The 18,954-nt window shown below is 44.1% G+C and overlaps 1 protein-coding gene across 1 annotated transcript in view; it reads left to right on the top strand.

Annotated features, from left to right (window-relative positions):
• Nucleotides 1-12,845, top strand: part of LOC135114057 (insulin-like growth factor-binding protein complex acid labile subunit) — a 45,196-nt gene extending 32,351 nt beyond the window's left edge. Inside the window, exon 2 of the mRNA XM_064029708.1 lies at nucleotides 9,421-12,845. Coding sequence (XP_063885778.1) covers nucleotides 9,544-11,652 — 2,109 coding nt within the window. The 5' untranslated portion in view covers nucleotides 9,421-9,543 and the 3' untranslated portion in view covers nucleotides 11,653-12,845. The remainder of the gene's footprint in view (nucleotides 1-9,420) is intronic.
• Nucleotides 12,846-18,954: the final 6,109 nt, after the last annotated feature.

Here is an 18,954-nt window from a genome sequence, read left to right as displayed (position 1 = left end):
ATAATATATATAAATTTAAGTAATAAAGAAAATAATACATTTAGGTAGAAAATACATTCTCTCTCTCTCTCTCTCTCTCTCTCTCTCTCTCTCTCTCTCTCTCTCTCTCTCTCTCTCTCTCTCTCTCTCTCTCTCTCAGTATCAATCTATATTTCCATATATCCATCTATCTATCCATTTATCTCTCTATCTGTAAAGCTCTTTATATTTTTGCATCCCTACCTACACATTTATCTTTTCCATGCACTAAAAGCGTTGTCATGTATAAAATATAAGCAGCACACCGTCGAGCCAAACACGCTATGAATAAATACGCTAAATAATGTAGGAGGGGTCCTGATCAATCACACACTTGAAGCATGATATGAGCAATAAACTAATATTTCCATGAATTTGTTGCACGGATATAAAGAGAGGGAGAAAAAAATGTGTGTGTGTGTGTGTGTGTGTGTGTGTGTGTGTGTGTGTGTGTGTGTGTGTGTGTGTGTGTGTGTGTGTGTGTGTGTGTTATTTACAGAAGATTTATCAATTTTTTAAGTACAAGTAATTAGTGAGTACGGTGTCTTATCTAGCTCTTAACTTCCTTCTGTGTTTCCTTGCCCAATAAGGAGAATTCACGTTACCAAGCGTGAACGCATCGGAAAAAACACACACACACACACACACACACACACACACACACACATGAGACTCTTAAAAGACACCATATTTGCCGTGATGCCGCCTGTCAATCATGTTTCAATTCCAGACCATTGGTGAGAACAGTTTTCGCTCCTCAGTTAGCTTCATATCACCTGTACGTTGTTAATTACACCGCCTCGCCTTCCAACACTTCCCTCCTTGAAAAGTGCGGTGGGGTGCGCGGACCTCAAAGGAGAACGCGAGAACCCAACCCTTCAGGTCCCTATCAGAGCAATACATTTCTCAGTCGTGATCAATGGCAGTAAAAAATGACACCTTCGCATATCAGACAATTATATCAGTCCACCCTCTCACTGGTGTTCATTTAAATATATCATTACAATGTAAGCAATACGTTATTTCAAATGAGTTCTTGTTGGATGTCAGATTTTATGGCTGTACTTTAATTAAGAGGATGCCTGGCAGTGTTACACGAAGGAGGACAGGGGAAGGGCGGGGTTGCGTGCCTCCAAAAATTGGTTCGCTTCCAAAGGACATTAGGAAGAGTTGTGGGCCATCATATATTTAACTTTGATCAAGGAAAAGGTTGTATGGAATTCCACTGTCGAAGAACACCTCCGTCTGTTAGATAGTACAAGGCAGCAGTGAGAGCTTCCGGGACACGTCAATCAGAGCAGACGAGGGATCTGGCAAACAAATAGCATTCCTTATATATATATATATATATATATATATATATATATATATATATATATATATATATATAGAGAGAGAGAGAGAGAGAGAGAGAGAGAGAGAGAGAGAGAGAGAGAGAGAGAGAGAGAGAGAGAGAGAGAGAGAGAGAGAGAGAGAGAGAGAGAGAGAGAGAGAGAGAGAGAGAGAGAGAGAGAGAGAGAGAGAGAGATGGATAAATAAATTAATAAAACAATAGTCAGCTGCAATCCTCCAAAACAGTTTATTACTATATACATTTACAACTCAACTATCACGCCAAAATAGGATAAATTTCTAAATCTCGATAACCTTAGCTTTTACAACACGCACGCACACACACACAAACACACATACACCTCTCTCTCTCTCTCTCTCTCTCTCTCTCTCTCTCTCTCTCTCTAACACACACCCAGTACACGTCCTTCAAAAGAAATGGTCTAATCCCACGATATTTTTCCTCTCTCTCTCTAGTTCTTACTCCTAAAAATACACTTTTTTGTTGTTAAAGATAAAAACTTGAGAGGGAGGAGATCAAAGGAAGAATGAGATCTCTTTCCATTTCTTCTTTTTTTCAAGTAATTCCTCTTTTCCTTCCTTTCAAACCTTCGTCCACGCTGCTCTGCTCTGCTAGCTCATTGCTAACCATACTAAGCCTGTTTCTTTCGTTACTCTTTACTCTTTTCTCCATACCGCCATTCCCTCTTCCTTAAGGAGTATGCCTTCCTTACTTAATCATTCAAGCTACTTCCTCCCCTTTCTCCCTTCCCTTCCTCCCTGTCTGTTTTCTCCCCAAACTCAATAAACCATCCCACCTTCCCTCCCTTTCTTTCTCCATTACTATCCCACCTCCTTCACTTTCTCCTTCCATCTAGCCCTCCACAAATCCCCTTTTTCCCTCTCAAAGTCTCTCGTTAAATTCCACTAACTCTTCTTCCATTTTTGGCCACGTTATTCCCTCTACTCTCGCCGGCAGTCCACAGTACCTCCCTTCTGGAACCACTTCGCCCTCTGCTCTTTCTCTTACGTCCTCCATACTTCCCTTCATTGCTCCTTGAGGGACTATAAGGAGGGCAGGGCAAGTGCAAGACATCTGGTATTGATTTTAGGAAGAGGAGAAGGAGGAGGAGGAGGAGGAGAGATAATAATAAGAAATGAAGGAGAAGAGAAGCAGAGAATGGAAGAAGAAAAGGATTAAAAAGGAAAGGGAGAGAGACAGACCCGAAAACGAGGAAGAGGAGGAAAAAAGAAAGCAAAAACAAGGAAAGGGAATCACAAGAAGGCAGGCAGGAGCAAAGAAAGAAAGAAGAAAGGAGGCGGAGGAAGAAGATAAGGACGAAAAGTGAGTAAATAAAGAGAAAGAAGGAAGAGAATGTGGAGGAGGAGGAGGAGGAAGATAAGGAGGAAGGGAAGGGCGAAGAAGAATACAAATGCAAGGCTGGATCAAGTAACACAACTGCTGGTTACACTTAGAAAGGCTTCACCTGATTTGGTATTCCATGCAATTCGGCGGATCCAAGAGTGCCATATTAGGACCTGCAGTAAGGAATGAATGGGAAGCGAGATGAGTGAGAAGACAAATCAAAAGAGGAGGAGGAGGAGGAGGAGAAAAGAAGAAAAGTGAAAGAAAAATAAAAGAAGCAGAAGAAAAGTGAAAGAAAAGAAGAAAAAGAAGAAGCAAAAGAAGAAGAAACAGAAGAAGAAGAAAAACGGAGTAAAGAGGAGGAGGAGGAAGAGGAGGAGGAGAAGGAACAAGAAGAAAAGGAAGGGAAAACTGAAGGACACGGACAAAAGAAACAACAACGACGAAAAAAAAAGTAAGAGAAGGAAGAGAAATAAGAAAAATACACGAGTGAGATGAAAACAGAGAAGGAAGAGAGAAAACAATTAAGAAAAAATACGAGGACAAACAAAAACAAAACAAAAATGAAACAAAGAAAACAGGAAAGAAGAGAAGTCAATGTCAGAGAAATCAGAAGAGAAGAGAAGAAGAGGAGGAGGAGGAGGAGGAGGAGGAGGAGGAGGAGGAGGAGGAGGAGGAGGAGGAGGAGGAGGAGGAGGAGGAGGAGGAGGAGGAGAAGGAGGAGGAAAAGGAAGAGGAATAAGAAAAAAAAGGGAGAATGGAGATTAACAAAACAGCGCCAAGATAACGAAAGAGGAAGAGGAAAATAAGAAATTCAGTCAGAAACGAGTCATGCAAGAGGAAGGAAGGTAATAATGAGGAGGAGGAGGCGGCGAGAGGAGGCGAGAGGTCAGCAGAAAGGCAAGACTTGGTAAAAAAAAAAAAAAAAGGAAACGAAGGAGGAAGGTGAGAAAAGGGTAATGAGCGGCATGAATGTGAGGAACGAATTTTTTATAAGACTCTTAGGAGGAAAGTAAAGACGGAAGGTTAAAGACGATGAAAGGGACACGAGAGAGAGAGAGAGAGAGAGAGAGAGAGAGAGAGAGAGAGAGAGAGAGAGAGAGAGAGAGAGTCGAGCAGTTGAATGACATGATAAAAAAAAAAAAAAAAAAAAAAAACATACAAAGCAAGAAAAAGAAAAAAAAAGAAGTAATGGGAGTGCAGAGGATGAGAGGAAATGAACACAAGCATAAGATAAGATATAATAAACTGTACGTAGTTAGGGGAGGTATTAACAAATTTTCCGGCCCATTAATGACGAGGTAACAGCGTAGGAGAGAGAAAGAGAAACTGAAAGGGCGAAGGAGGAGGAGGAAGAGGAGGAGGAGTTAAAGTACGAGGAGGAGGAAGAAGGGTGGAGTTGTGGAGATCGGTAGTTTGAAGTCAAAAGAGGTATCAGGTTAGTTTGTTCAGCCTTTGAACCTCGGAAGACTGTTCGGAACTAAGCCTGCGAATCTCTTTAGACACCTGATCCCAAAACTTCCAGATGAAAGGCTCAGGTGATGCTCGCTCTCTCTCTCTCTCTCTCTCTCTCTCTCTCTCTCTCTCTCTCTCTCTCTCTCTCTCTCTCTCTCTCTCTCTCTCTCATATATGCGTATTTTTTTATAACCTTTTCCTACAGAGACAGAAGTTCGCGACACCTTAATTAATCAACAAGTTACGAGAATTGCGTCACCTGAAAACTTTCCTCTACCTTCATCACCTCAGGTACTCTAAGATTCATTAATGAAGAAAAATATCTTTCCTCATCATCCATTTTTCCAAGCTTTTCACCTCCTCCTCTTTCTCTCTCCTCTTCGTCCTATTCTTACTCCTCCTCTTCCTCTTCCTCCTTCTCCTACTCTTCTCCTACTACTCCTCCTCCTCCTTTTCCTACTCTTCCTCCTCCTCCTCGTTGTTTCTGCATAGCCTGTTCAAGTTATTCCTGCTTGCCCACCATCACGTCACCATCACAACTAACACCACAATCTCCATTATCACCATCTTTCCACCCTTCTTTCCTAACCTGCTCCGACCCTAAAAGCATCCCAGCGGCAGCAATACTGGGAATAAAACAATAACCATTGATTCTAAGAGTTTATACTATTACACTGTTGCTGCCCACGCTCCCTCCCTCCATCACCCGTGCTATCATTACCATCATCATAATTATATTCCCCTCCTCCACGAACATCAACATTCAAAGACTGTTTTGCAGGGATCCGAATGGCCCAAGTTTGGTTAGCGCGTAGAGTTAGAGTGAAACTTGTGTAGAGTGATCGCCGTAAGTGATGGCAAGGGCAGGGAGGAACGGAGGGAGGGAGGAAGAGAAGAGAGGGAGGGGAGGAAGGAAGGAGAGAAGGAGGGTTGGAGGAAGAAGTAAAGGACACAGGAAGTGACGAGACGACAAAGTGTGTGTGTGTGTGTGTGTGTGTGTGTGTGTGTGTGTGTGTGTGTGTGTGTGTGTGTGTGTGTGTGTGTGTGTGTGTGTGTGTGTGTGTCATAATAATAATGTCAATATTACTGCAGAGATATAGGAAGCGAGAGAGAGAGAGAGAGAGAGAGAGAGAGAGAGAGAGAGAGAGAGAGAGAGAGAGAGAGAGAGAGAGAGAGAGAGAGAGAGAGAGAGAGAGAGAGAGAGAGAGAGAGAGAGTGGGGGAAGCGGAGGGGGAGGCAGAATGTGGATAACAGGCTCCAGAAGCTTGACTAAAGGGACTAATTACATTATGGTAATGACGCTATCTTATCGCCAATCCTCCGCCACGTTAATGACCCTCCACTGGGGTAGGAAGGGGGCCCATGCTCCCCTTAACCTCCAGTGTGTCGCCAAGACGCCTGAACCAACACCAAATGAGAACCTCACGAGATAAGTGACTTGACTTATCTTTGCCTCTATTGCCCGAGTTTTCCTGATAGATAAAAAGAAAGGTAGATACACAGAGGAAAAGACTATCAGGAAGATAAAACAAGGAAACAAATGCAGTATTAAATAATAATCTCATTTCCTAAACTATAAGCTTTATCTTGACTTCACGTTCATTAATCTATTCCTTTGATATAGAAATAAGGAAAGCATTTAATATAGATACCTAAAACATCGAATCAGATAAATACATTTCGAAACTTAACAGTAAACATCCTTCCTAACACCACTGGCTCGTTGGTCAGAATTTGCATCGCCATACAGCCACAGCTTCAAGGCCCGGGGTTGGAATCTCGTCAGCGGGGAAGCACAAGGCAAGGCTACGCGAGATGAAACGAAAGCAAAATGTTACTAATACTGCCGCCGCTAATCCTCACCTCGTAATTCACACGCCCTCCACACCACCCTCACGCCCACTATGCGCTGCCGTAAAAGTGATGAGAGTGAAACATTGAAAAATTTGCACAATTTCGTAAATATGTGTAATTTTTCTTTTGTAGCAAGCTGTTTTGTGAATTACTTAATAGCATTTCATAAAGCTATCCCTCTCTCTCTCTCTCTCTCTCTCTCTCTCTCTCTCTCTCTCTCTCTCTCTGTTATGTGGCATCTGCAAGGCGAAGGAAAATTAATGTTTCATTCGTGCGTGCCGCTTAAATGAAGAATTGGAACAAATGCGCCGTTTGATACCAGTAGTGTACGTGTTGGCGCTGGTGGTGGCAGCGTGATGGAAGGGGCGTGGGAGTGGAGGCTGCAGCATTGGTCGTAGTGGTGGTAATGGTGGTGGTGGTGGAGGTGGTGATGAGAGTATCAAGGATGGTAAGAGTGGTGGTGGTGAAAGTGGTAGTGATAATAATAATATACTATTGTTATCGTCGTCGTTAATGTCGTCTTGTTATTATTGTTTGTGTCACTGGGGGTGTTGGTGGACGAAGCTGGTGGTGGTGCTCACTAAATAGTATGGTGGAGGTGACAGCTGTGGTTGTAGTGATGGTGTTGGGGGTGGTGATGGCGGTGGTGGTGTTGTAATGATAGCTCGTCCATTTTTGTGGATCATAATAACCATGTGAACAGTTCTTGTGAGTATCTGTTATCTTTCACGTCAATGCGTCCCAGCCTTTCATGCAATATATCTTGTCATCACTATCCATCTTCTTCACTCTTCTTTCAGCTTTTTCTCCTCCGTCTTGTCCTCACGGCCGGCCTGTCTCCCTCGCAACCTGTCCCACCAAACATTTTTACGGGTGAACCAACTTTGTCTCATAAAACATCACGGAGCACCAACGCTGTGTGAGACGCGGCGCACACTCCTTTGTTTACGATCCCTGACGTAGCATAAGGTTCTTTCTCGCCCTCAGTCCTGCGAGGTGTGCGAGACTATGGTCTTGTACCGAACAGACCTTGATATTATTTCCAAACAGTAAGGGGCATTCTTCACTCACTGTTGTGTACCTCTGAAATGAAATACGTAATTCAGCTTCCAAAATCTGCATGATAAGTTTTGAGCAAGGATCAGGCACCTCGTCAGTAATTTATCACGTCTACGTCTGGTATTACACAATTTCCATTACATTATATAAAGTGCTTCGGAGATGAAAAGAAAAATGTCTGCTAAAGTGTTCCTGTGTGTATCGTGTGCATGCAAGCCCGTCATACCTGCCAGATGGCGAGGGTAAAACACCTCTCCCTGCTTCCGCCTTCAAAGGTGTATCATCACGCTCCTTCACAACTAAGAAAAACTTCCGTCCAAACTTGTGTGATATAAGTATGGATCAGAAAACAAAAATTATTTCTCAGACAGATAAGCTGCAAGAAGCTTTGACAGGATCGAAGTTTGTCTGAAGCTCTCCGGCAGTTTGGCGGATCCCGACAGGACGAGGAGCGAGACGAGAAGGAATGTTGCTTTGTTTAAGGTCCTCGCTCGGGAAACGTGTTGTATTTTTCAGGCTTGAGCTTAATACATTGTAGGTCGATAAAGAAACAAGTGAGCCATACTTTTCCCTGTCTGAGTGTTTTTGTTTTATTAGGGATGGTGGCGTCACACTGCCGCGTGGACTAGAGGACGGGGTCACTGCTCCATGCTCTGGTGTTTTTTTATATCACCAGGTAATTGAGGATTATCTATGTTCACTTCAGATACTAGTATGGCAGCCTTGTAAGCGTCAGTACAGGCTGCAAATAATGCATACACAAGGTGCTCGAATATCTATTTATTAATTTATTTACTTACTAGTCGATTTATTAATTAATTTGTAAGTTTTTGGTGAGGATAAAATAATGAAAAAGGTCGTTTGCACTCACGTGTCCAAACTTTGTCACATTAAATAAACTGCATCACTTAAGTTTTGAAGTATCTTCTCTTAATTAATACATGAAACACGAGACACACTAACTATTCTTAAGCTGCCATGAACGTAATCCTGGTCCCCGCGGAGCAGAGGAAGGCCGGGAGGGGAAGACCCAACATTCACCAGCGACAAACTGGCTGCCACAAACCACAATTACAGTCTCCACTCCTTTGTCTCGCCGGGAATGCGGGAAAATTTGAGTCGATCTCACGGTTCATTAATCCTAAACACTGGCTCAGTTCCACGATCTCGTTAGATGTGCAGTGAGTAACTCTGTCTTTTAGATTCCAATCTCACACTGCTTCAACGATATGCGTGACGGAGGAAAAAAATAAAAAAGAAAAGTGATGCAAGATAAAAGTAAATGTGTGTGTGTGTGTGTGTGTGTGTGTGTGTGTGTGTGTGTGTGTGTGTGTGTGTGTGTGTGTGTGTGTGTGTGTTTGTTTGTTTGTTATCGAAGCTTTACCCTGTCATATATTTCTTTCTGCTCTTTTTTACTGACCTATATACTGCACTGACCTATATAATGGAGAGAGAGAGAGAGAGAGAGAGAGAGAGAGAGAGAGAGAGAGAGAGAGAGAGAGAGAGAGAGAGAGAGAGAGAGAGAGAGAGAGAGAGAGAGAGAGAGAGAGAGTGACAACAGGTTCTTGCAATCATAGTATTTCAGTTAGTGCCATTTCAACTTATTTTCCCTTTCCTTTCTTAACAGAATGGATGTAATCAGATACCGTGCACGTGTAATGGAAGGAAATCAGTGTAAAGACGCACTTGATGAGGAGGAGATTAAATACAACCAGGTTTTCTTGATACCGAATAACATCTGCATACCATAAAGGCAGGAAGGTGTGCTGTGATTCAAAGGAATATAATCGAAATATAATAAAAAAATATAATAAGAATAATAAAACAATATAAAACAATATAAAAACAATACAATAAAAATAATAAAAAAATATTAAAAGTGTAGACGTAACTCGTAATCTACATCCAAGTCAAAACAAAATTGGTGCATTAACGTCAAAAATATTCTAAATATAAATAGAAGACCAAAAACCGGGGAAACTCGTGAATCATTTTCCAAAACTAAAAGAATGCCTTTTAAACCTAAAAAAAGAAAAAAAGAAATAAATAAAAGATTGGCGACTGCGTTTTTTCACCGTTCATAGAGTAATAGGTGGACCAGCCAAGCTTTTAATTCAATATGTGTGTGTGTGTGTGTGTGTGTGTGTGTGTGTGTGTGTGTGTGTGTGTGTGTGTGTGTGTGTGTGTGTGTGTCCGTGCGTGCGTGCGTGCGAGGTTTATTTACGTGTGTATGTATGCATGTATGTATCTCTGAAGGAATCACTGATGGTAACACGACCATCTTTCCATAAGCACCGACAACATGTGATCACTAACGCGCCTTTCTATCTTTTCAGGAGGGCGTCGCCGCCACGCCTGCCGCGCCATAGAGTCATGGAAAGAAAGGAGCTGCCGCTAGACGCCCCTCCTGACGGCTTCACGGACAAGGCGGTGGAGTAGTCTAGGAGGCGGCGGCAGCGATGGTGGGAGGTGGCGGTGACAGGACGCCGCTGCTAATGGTGGCTCGCTGTCCTTCTCCTTCCAATGACGACCCTGCGTGGGGTTGCTCTCCCGATCCTGCGTCCGTCCCTCCCCCCACCCCTCCACTAGCAGCTCCCTGTGTGGACCATGCTCAAGGGAAGCGAAAAAAAATCCTTGCCAAGTTGGGTCTTTCTTCCGTGCTTTCGCCTCGTGCCCCGCCAGCCACGAGCACAGCGAATGCAACGGGGATGACAAAACCACGCGGAAGGAGCATTAGTCTGTCCCTCAGTCTACCATGGACGCGACAAAAATATTTTGGCAAGGGCCGTGCTGTCACGGCAGATATTGCCTTAAAACCAGAACACAACAGCTGCCTAAAGAGTAGGGCGAATGAGGAGGAAGGCGAGGAGTCACCCGTCCTCCTGACGTCCCCGGAGGCTACAAAAAGGAGAAAACGCCGGTTATGGTGGACATCGCGGGGCTATAAGACTGTGCCGGCGGAGGCCCAGAATCAGACCACAAATCAGGTGAGCTGTGAGAGGCCATCACAAGCCTGGGTTCCCGCCGCCCCGGCCTGGTCCTCTGTAATCCAGGGATTGCAGTCTGTGGCCCTGGTGTTGGTTGTGACTCTCCTGAGCCCTGTCGGTGCATTCTGCCCACGCGGGTGTGTGTGTGACGACCAGAGGCTGCGGTCCCAATGCGTCAACGCCGACTTGGACGTGATCCCCATACTGATGAACCCCGGCACACTGGAGCTCAACTTAAGCCACAACAAGATCAAGACCATCCTGGAGGGCTTGACTTTCTACGACGTGCTGCAGTACCTTGATCTCGCCCACAACGAGGTGGTGTCGCTTGGCTCACAGAACTTTGCATCACAGCGGTCGCTTCATACACTCATCATTAACAACAACAAAATCTCAAAAATTCACAGCAGAGCCTTTCTCGGCCTTTCTAAGCTCACTACTTTAGATTTAAGTGACAATTATATCGAAACCATTGAAAACAATGCTTTTGGCTCTCTGGGAAAACTGAAACTCCTCGATTTATCTAACAATCGAATAAAAAATCTGACCATAAACACTTTTGCAAAGCTCCGGGGGCTCAAAGTGCTCAATCTGTGCAAAAACGAGCTTAAGCATGTATTTTCTGAAGTTTTTGAGCCTCTGAGGGAACTCGAGGAACTGGACTTGTGTTCCAATCAGATAACGAGCATCCAGAATTTCGCCTTCAAGAGCCTGAAGGGCTTAAGCATCCTCAAGCTGAGCAATAACCAGATGTATCACATCCAAGAAAAGGCCTTCAGTGGCTTGGACTCTCTGAATCTCCTGGGTCTGAAGGATAATGCGTTCACTAGCATACCAAGCCTCGTTCTCGCGTCCATTAGTGATCTGGAAGAACTGGACTTCAGCATCAACCCTCTGACGTCACTTCCCTTTGGTCCCTTTGTACATGTTCCCAAACTCAAGAGTCTCCACATATCACGGTGTGAGAATCTGTCCTCCATAGATAGTGGAGCATTCACTAGCTTGGGATATCTCACCTCACTGGCGCTGAGCTTCAACCCTCAGCTAACCTCCCTCCAGCGAGACGTGTTCAAGCCGCTCTCCAGCCTCCGGCATCTGGTTCTCAGAGGTAACGGTCTGAGGACTTTTGACAGGTCTCTCGTCAGCTCCACCGTTCTCCAGTCCCTTGACCTGCGGGACAATAGCCTCGAGTGTAACTGCTCCATCAAGTGGCTGCAAGAGGCCAGCCTAAACAATAGCATCTCACTTAAAATTGAGGAGATTTTGTGCGCAGGCCCGGAACTGCTAAGAGGAAGAAGCCTCTCAGAGTTATCAGAATATGATCTGGAGTGCTACAATAACGTAGTCGTGGTGGCCTCTTGTGCCGCCGCCTCCATGGCCCTCGTGCTCCTCCTTGTCGCCTTCGGCATTGTGTATTACAAGAACTGCCGTAAGATGAAGGCGATGGTGCACGACCACTGGCCCGAAAAGATCGTGGCTACGTGGAAGGACCCAGAATACCAAAAACAACAGTTGGAGGACGAGGAATATACTTTCCATTCACTGCGTGGTGTCCAGCACATTCCCGTCACAGTCATCTGACAGGAGCTCGGTGGAGACCAGCCCCCGCCCGCTGGCCTCCACGACGAGCTCATCAACAGGACAAAGGCGCTCAAAAACACTTTCAAGCCGGAGGACACCATCAGAAGATCCTCTCGCCGCTCCGGAAACAGTCGGACTCTCCAGGACCACTACTCCTCGCTCAAGGCCCCGTCAAGGGCCACCCAAGAGGGATACTTCGGTGTGGTTCCGCTGGAGAACGGGGTGGGTTGCAACAACGGCAGCAGCGGCAACAGCAACACCAGCAACGGTATCCAGCGAATCTCACACTACCTACCGCCCTCACCTCCACCTGGCGCCGCCCCTCGCAACCACAAGCCGCCCATTTACGCGGAACCGCAAATAAAGATCCGCCCCGGAAGCAGTGACGGGGCTGCCACGAAGACTTCTAAGGACTCCGGGTATTACTCGTGTGAGTTTCTAGATCAGAACCCGTACACTGGCTCCATGAAGGAAGCCAGCAAGGCAAGAGGAAACTCCTTCCATTCCAGCAGGAGCCTGGGCCGCCACCTGCCACCCAGCGACTCCGGCGTGTTCACGCTGAGCCACGTGTACGCGCGCCAGGGGCAGCAGGGTTTTAGCAGCCATCAGGAAGGCATTTACGACAACATAATATAATGCCGGGTCTCGGCTGAAGGGGAACTCTCACGCCCCGTGTTTCATGGTTAATTATTACATAATATCACGTTTTTCCCTCATTTGTATAGCAAATAGTTACTGTTATAAGTCACATTTGTTTCTCTCAATGCATGATATTGTAAAATAACAAAGATAATTATAACACCCACATTACCAACACACCCCAGTTCCTCTTTGCTCATGAACCTTCAAAGTGATAGACTCAAGCAGCACTTTTAAGAACATTGTTTTACCACTCGTAATGAGTCGCATTCGGGAGAGTCACCCTCAGATTTATATCACCATGTACAGTACCGCTCAGTCCCTCCGGACGCCTGCACTCGTTTATTTTCTAGGTCTTAAGGATGTTGCTTGGGATCGGTGAGCTCTTCGCTGCGCCACCGATAATCAAAACCCAAAGACGACGCAGGAAAGTCGCCATTGTCTTGGATACCAGTGTCAGATTGATTGGATAAATAATAATAGTAATAATATTAAAACGATTTTGTATACTATCAACTGTTTTTTCCCGTCATTAAAACTATGATTATGCTTCACTTTTGTTTCCTTCGAAGGAACCTCTGTGCTTGTCTTTCAAAACCTCTTGTGAAACTAATTCTTACTGAAAATGAAGATAAAAACAAACGAGGAACGAAAAAAAGTGAAACCAAAAAGAAAGTACATCTCGCTCCCCTTACGCCCTTAATGCACTTGCACACTTGTCAGAAGTACATCCATGAATCAAGAAATGGTGTTCACACGTAGACTAAAAGTAGTTAATGTTTACAAGTAATAATAATAAAAGAAAGGTTACCTCTAGGCAGCTACATCTATTTCCCACAATATATCTGATGAAGTAAAGAAATGTCCTCATACTGTATTGTATCATTTACTGCACGCACATCTTACTTAACCTGGATACTTATTAGCAATAGGTTTATCCTCTATTAACAAATAATCCTCAATACTTAAAGAAGTTCACGACAACTTGTATTTCTAAATGAGACTAGTTCGTATCTTTAAAGAGAATTATGTTGCTATAGTTAATATTAATAGATACAAATAAAAAAAAAACAGTAACAAAAGTAGACATAATAGTTGATACAAACAAACATACCCTGAAGAATATCAGCATCAATCTGTACATAAATATGGCTTTCTCGTTGCAATATTTCTAAAAGAATATACGAGACATTTGATTTGTCGACAGTCCTCCATCACACGCAGTTCCTGACACTCGAACACCAGGCGTCCAGTGCTGGGTCAGACGCTTCAAGATGGATTGCCTTACTGGATTTTTGACATTTTTGAGAAGGAATATTGAAAACGTTCAATAATAATAATAATAAAAAAAGTCATTAACATCACCATTCCTACTATTGCTAGTACCTAACATCTGCCATACCTAACATCATTACTACTACTGCTATTACTAACACCAATATTACAACTACAACAGCAGCACCAACTACTAGATACTATCATTATTCTAAAAAAAAAAAAATAAATAATAATAATAATAATAATAATAATAAATAAAATATTGCAGAAACCGTTCGAACGCAAAATCAGATACGAAAAGAAAAAAAAAACTAAAGACGTGGCCACAATCCGAACACATCCACGCCACACACAAAATAAAACTCACGCTTCGCTGCTGAACCGGAGCCTCCATTTGCCTCAAGACAATGTGGGGTTCGGGTGTGGGGTGGGTGTGAGTGCGGCGGAGGGTGTGGATGCGGCAGCGATGAGAAAGCCAAATCGTGTTGGGCAAGTTGCGTGTGGGTAAAAGTGAGACGAAGAATAGCCGTGGATGCGAAATGGAGCTGAGTTGACACTTTGCGGAGACAGAGAGAGAAGGGTGACAGGACGCGAATGGAGGTGGAGAGATAAAAGTGGAAAGTTATACATGGAGGGAAAGAAGAAGGGTAGAAAAGAAACATGGACGGTACATACCAAAACGGTGGATGGAATGAAAAAAAAGAAAAAAGTAAGGAAGGAAGAAAAGATGGAACGATAAGGATAGTAGATGGAAAGGAAGGAAGCAAGTATTACAAAGGGAAGTGGACAATAAAAATAAAATAAAATATTGAATTAGACTATGGAAATCAGAAGTGAACAGTAGAATGCAAAGCCGAACGAATAAATGAATGAAGTTATAGGTAACGCAGAGACAGATTATGATCATATGAAGAGATCTGGATGAAGAAATGGATGGTGAATTCTAAGTGACGGCATAATAGCTGTGGAGAGGCAGTGATGGTGACGAGAGTAGAGGCGTTATGGTTGGAGATGGGAAGTGGCGGTGTTGACTTGGGAGTGAATAGAAAACGGAAAGTGAGAAAAAAATGGGAAAACTTAAGCAAACTCGCAAGAAACACCAACAAAATTACACTTATTGATATTTTCCTGTACGCTACGTAGTAATTAACCGCGCGTTATGTCCCAGGCTTCACCTTTCTCTTGCTGTTTTTCACTTCACAACTCGTCGCCTGAAGCTGTATTGAGTCCTTTCAGCTGTGAAGGGAATCATATAATCCACAAGAAGTTTCAATAGCTAATGTGTCTCATTATCTATCTGTTTCCGCTTTGGATATTAGGTATATTCATTGTCGTCAAAGCTGGAAAGTTTCTCTGTAATTAGTCCACCTTTCAAGCAAATAAGAACGAGTATTGGTGCATGACCTCATTAAAACAATAAAATCATGTATATCAAAATTATTCAATGCTGGCGTTTATATCTATATATATAAGTGATGAAATCTATTTATTTAAAGAGTAAGATGAAAAAAAATCGGGTTCTACGGAAACTCACCAATTATTCAACTAATGCCAATGATTATTGCAAACTTTATTTTCACTTCAACTGGCTTCAAACCAAACTTCTTTGTTCGTTCTCCAATGAGCACATAGAACAAAAAAGGGGAAGGAAGTGCCCCAACTGTCAACACAAACAAAGGTTCAAATAGAGAGCGGGGCCGTAGACATCATGTTTTTGTCCCTGAGGAGCTCTTAGGAGAACTCTAGGCGCCCACTTCATAACCGAGCCGGGCTGCCTTCCCCTCTCGGTGTTTGTCCACGATAAATAGGTCGTATCGTGCCCTTTGAGAGAGCAAATAGAATGCCCGAACACTCACCTGATCTTCCCCTCCGCCAATTCACTCCCACAATACACCACAGCGAGAGAGGGGGAGTGTTTGTTGACGTTAGTGACGTCATAAGAGGCAGCCGTGAGCTGGCGCAGTGCCCTATCTCAACCGCCTCGCCCTGTTCCTCTGCACCTCCACATGGGCCCAAATCCGTTATGGTTCAAGAAGATGAAAAAATGCTATGGTAAGCACAAGCAGGGTTCCAAGATGCTCTCTCTCTCTCTCTCTCTCTCTCTCTCTCTCTCTCTCTCTCTCTCTCTCTCTCTCTCTCTCTCTTAGATGCATACGTGTGTGTGTGTGTGTGTGTGTGTGTGTGTGTGTGTGTGTGTGTGTGTGTGTGTGTGTGTGTGTGTGTAGAATAAAAATGAAAAAGAACCGCCGCGCCATATTGATTGTAGAGAGAGAGAGAGAGAGAGAGAGAGAGAGAGAGAGAGAGAGAGAGAGAGAGAGAGAGAGAGAGAGAGAGAGAGAGAGAGAGAGAGAGAGAGAGAGAGAGAGAGAGAGAGAATCGGTCATAGGGGACTAGGAACCGTAATAAGAGACACGTGGAACACAGGACGGTGAAGGTTAGTGTAGTAATTTCTTGTCCGGCGGAAAGTTACGGTGAAGAAAGAGGCTCTCTCTCTCTCTCTCTCTCTCTCTCTCTCTCTCTCTCTCTCTCTCTCTCTCTCTCTCTCTCTCTCTCTCTCTCAATATTCTCAAATTCGCTCCAAGGTTGACATCACCACCTCAACACCTTAGCCTGGCACCCCTTTAGCCATCTTCCTCCTCTTCCACCACCTCCTCCTCCTCCTCCTCCTCCTCCTCCTCTTAGAATCTGCCCGTTCCCACCCGCGACCCGGACCCCCACGTCTCCCCGGGCTGGCTGCCAAGTTTACACTGAGACAAAGAGGAAGAAAGGGAGAGAAAAATGCTTTTAGAGGAATATATTCTCTCTCTCTCTCTCTCTCTCTCTCTCTCTCTCTCTCTCTCTCTCTCTCTCTCTCTCTCTCTCTCCAACACCCTCACGCTTATCTAAGACGCACACAAGTACACACGCGCGCGCGTACAAATACGTAAGCCAGCCAAGCGGACTGTAACCCGAGCGAAGGCGATCAGCGTGCGCCGTAGGAAGCAAGAGGTTATTGCCACTGTCGACCCCAGCTACCAGGAGTCCCACCTCGGCTTCTACGTAGCCGCGAAAGCCGAACACCGATGACGCACCAGAATATATGTAGTAACGATAAAGAACAGATGTCGATTTTTTTTCTCTCTCTCTCCCCGATAAATGTGGGGAAAGAAATTTTAAACTGGAAAGCCATATTTTTTTAAGAGACGGGAAAAAAATACGTGGAATTACTTTTGTTTTGGGGTGTAATTTATTGGGAAAGACAGAGCAAGGCAGGGTGTTTTTTTTGGTGCTTTCGCGGACACGTTTCTTTTCATCAGTTTTCATTTTTCGTGCATCACTGCAATGAAAAATGCTTGTTAATTGATGGATATGAGATACTGATTAGACAATATTTCATTAGCTGACCAAAGCAGAGCACACGTTATATTTTGTTGATTTTTCTTTTTATTTCTCACACGTTATCCTCAAATTGAATATAAATGTGTGTGTGTGTGTGTGTGTGTGTGTGTGTGTGTGTGTGTGTGTGTGTGTGTGTGTATTACCTATGTTCGTCTGTTAGTCACCCAGCCAGCGGGACAGCGAGATCACAACCCCTCGGCTTACATCCTGTATCTACTTATTTGAAGCTAGTTGAACAGGAACTACACATTAAGAGGCTTGCCTATCTGCTTCACCGCGCCCAGGACTTCTCGATCATGAGCTTAGAGTGCTAACCACTACCCACTGTGTGTGTGTGTGTGTGTGTGTGTGTGTTGTGTGTGTGTGTGTGTGGTGTGTGTGTGTTATCAAACCGAAAAAAACGGTTAAAAATTCGAAGCAATTAAAGAAGTTAAGCGTCGCAGCAGCAGCTGTAATGATTCAAAAGTATGGAAACTTGCATGAATTAGTTAGGCATCGTTAAGTAATTTGTGACAATATCGTGCAGGCACAACTTTATTACTTCTCGTTCCTCGTCGAGATTTATAGAATTTACGCTTGATGTGCCAGGCAGAGTGGAATGAAGTGCTAGATTCCTGATGTATTACTCAGTCACATCAACAACAACAATAATAATAATAATAATAATAATAATAATAATAATAATAATAATAATAATAATAAGTAACAACAACAACAACAAAAATATAACATTGTTCTTCTTAAAATGAAATACAATAACCTGCAATACCTACACCACAACCCCATGGTAGCTGCTCGCGCCCAGCTGGCAGAACACCGGCTCGGTATCATAGGTCCGATCCCGTAAGAGGATTCGAAACGCGTCGGCGGCGGCGGCGGCTGTTGCTGCTGTTGCTGCTGCTGCTGCATGGCGTGGAGGACCGTGGGGTGGAGCTCAGGCCAGAGTCGTTGAGGTAGACGGGCCGGTGGACGTACAGACGAGGCACCTACATGAATATAGATAACTTCTTGGTGCAACGAAGTATGGAAACGTTTGCTTCTCCACTACTGAGGTTAAAAAGTTGGCAGGCACGGGGAGTACTTTATGGCTGAAGGACTACTACTTTGTGTCGAAATGACTCCATCCAGGTACTTGAGCCAAGCATGAAGAATTTTAGCTACTGCTGTGCATAAACACAATTTGTACATTATTAATTTTATTTATTTATTTTCCGGAAAACATGTATAATATAAAGATAAGTCTTAAGCCAAGTAGAACGCCTATACTGTTTTTTTCTTCTTTTCTTTTCACATGAACATCTCCATGTAGTAGCAATGGCATGTGAAATTATTGATTTCGGCACTAACTTGGAGAGAGAAAGAGAGAGAGAGAGAGAGAGAGAGAGAGAGAGAGAGAGAGAGAGAGAGAGAGAGAGAGAGAGAGAGAGAGAGAGAGAGAGAGAGAGAGAGAGAGAGAGAGAGAGAGAGAGAGAGAGATAGCAAGCGCTCGTGCATGCATGCATGCGTGCTTGTCTGTGTGTGTGTGTGTGTGTGTGTGTGTGTGTGTGTGTGTGTGTGTGTGTGTGTGTGTGTGTGTCAGAGTAGCATAAGGTGTGATGTTCTGTGGCATGGCGCAGAGACTGGAAGATGTGAAAGCGTCACGCCCGAAGGGAAGCACAATACAGCACTAAGTGAGAGATGACAAGGTGCTACAAGAGAGGGAAAACCAACCACAGCCTGTTTTTGCCTCCCCATTAGGAACAAATTACTCGGCAATTCCTCCCTCTCCATGCAACGCGGTGAGTCAGGAACTATCGTGCTTTAAAGTGTTCATCTTCACTGTATGAACCTCCGTAGCAAAACTGCGTACGCTTTAACATCGGTTTCTGATGATACGCACGTGACTCGATATCAAACGGCTATCTCAGGTGTCCTGAACTGCAACAAGTCGTGTGTATAATATGAAGAGTGTAGCGAGACGAGCTGAGAGAGAGTGAAGAGTTTTCGTGTCTCTGGCACGTGGCACAG

This window comes from Scylla paramamosain, chromosome 27, assembly GCF_035594125.1.
Source record: "Scylla paramamosain isolate STU-SP2022 chromosome 27, ASM3559412v1, whole genome shotgun sequence".
NCBI classification, from domain to species: domain Eukaryota; kingdom Metazoa; phylum Arthropoda; class Malacostraca; order Decapoda; family Portunidae; genus Scylla; species Scylla paramamosain.
This window is presented reverse-complemented; position numbering and strand designations above follow the sequence as displayed.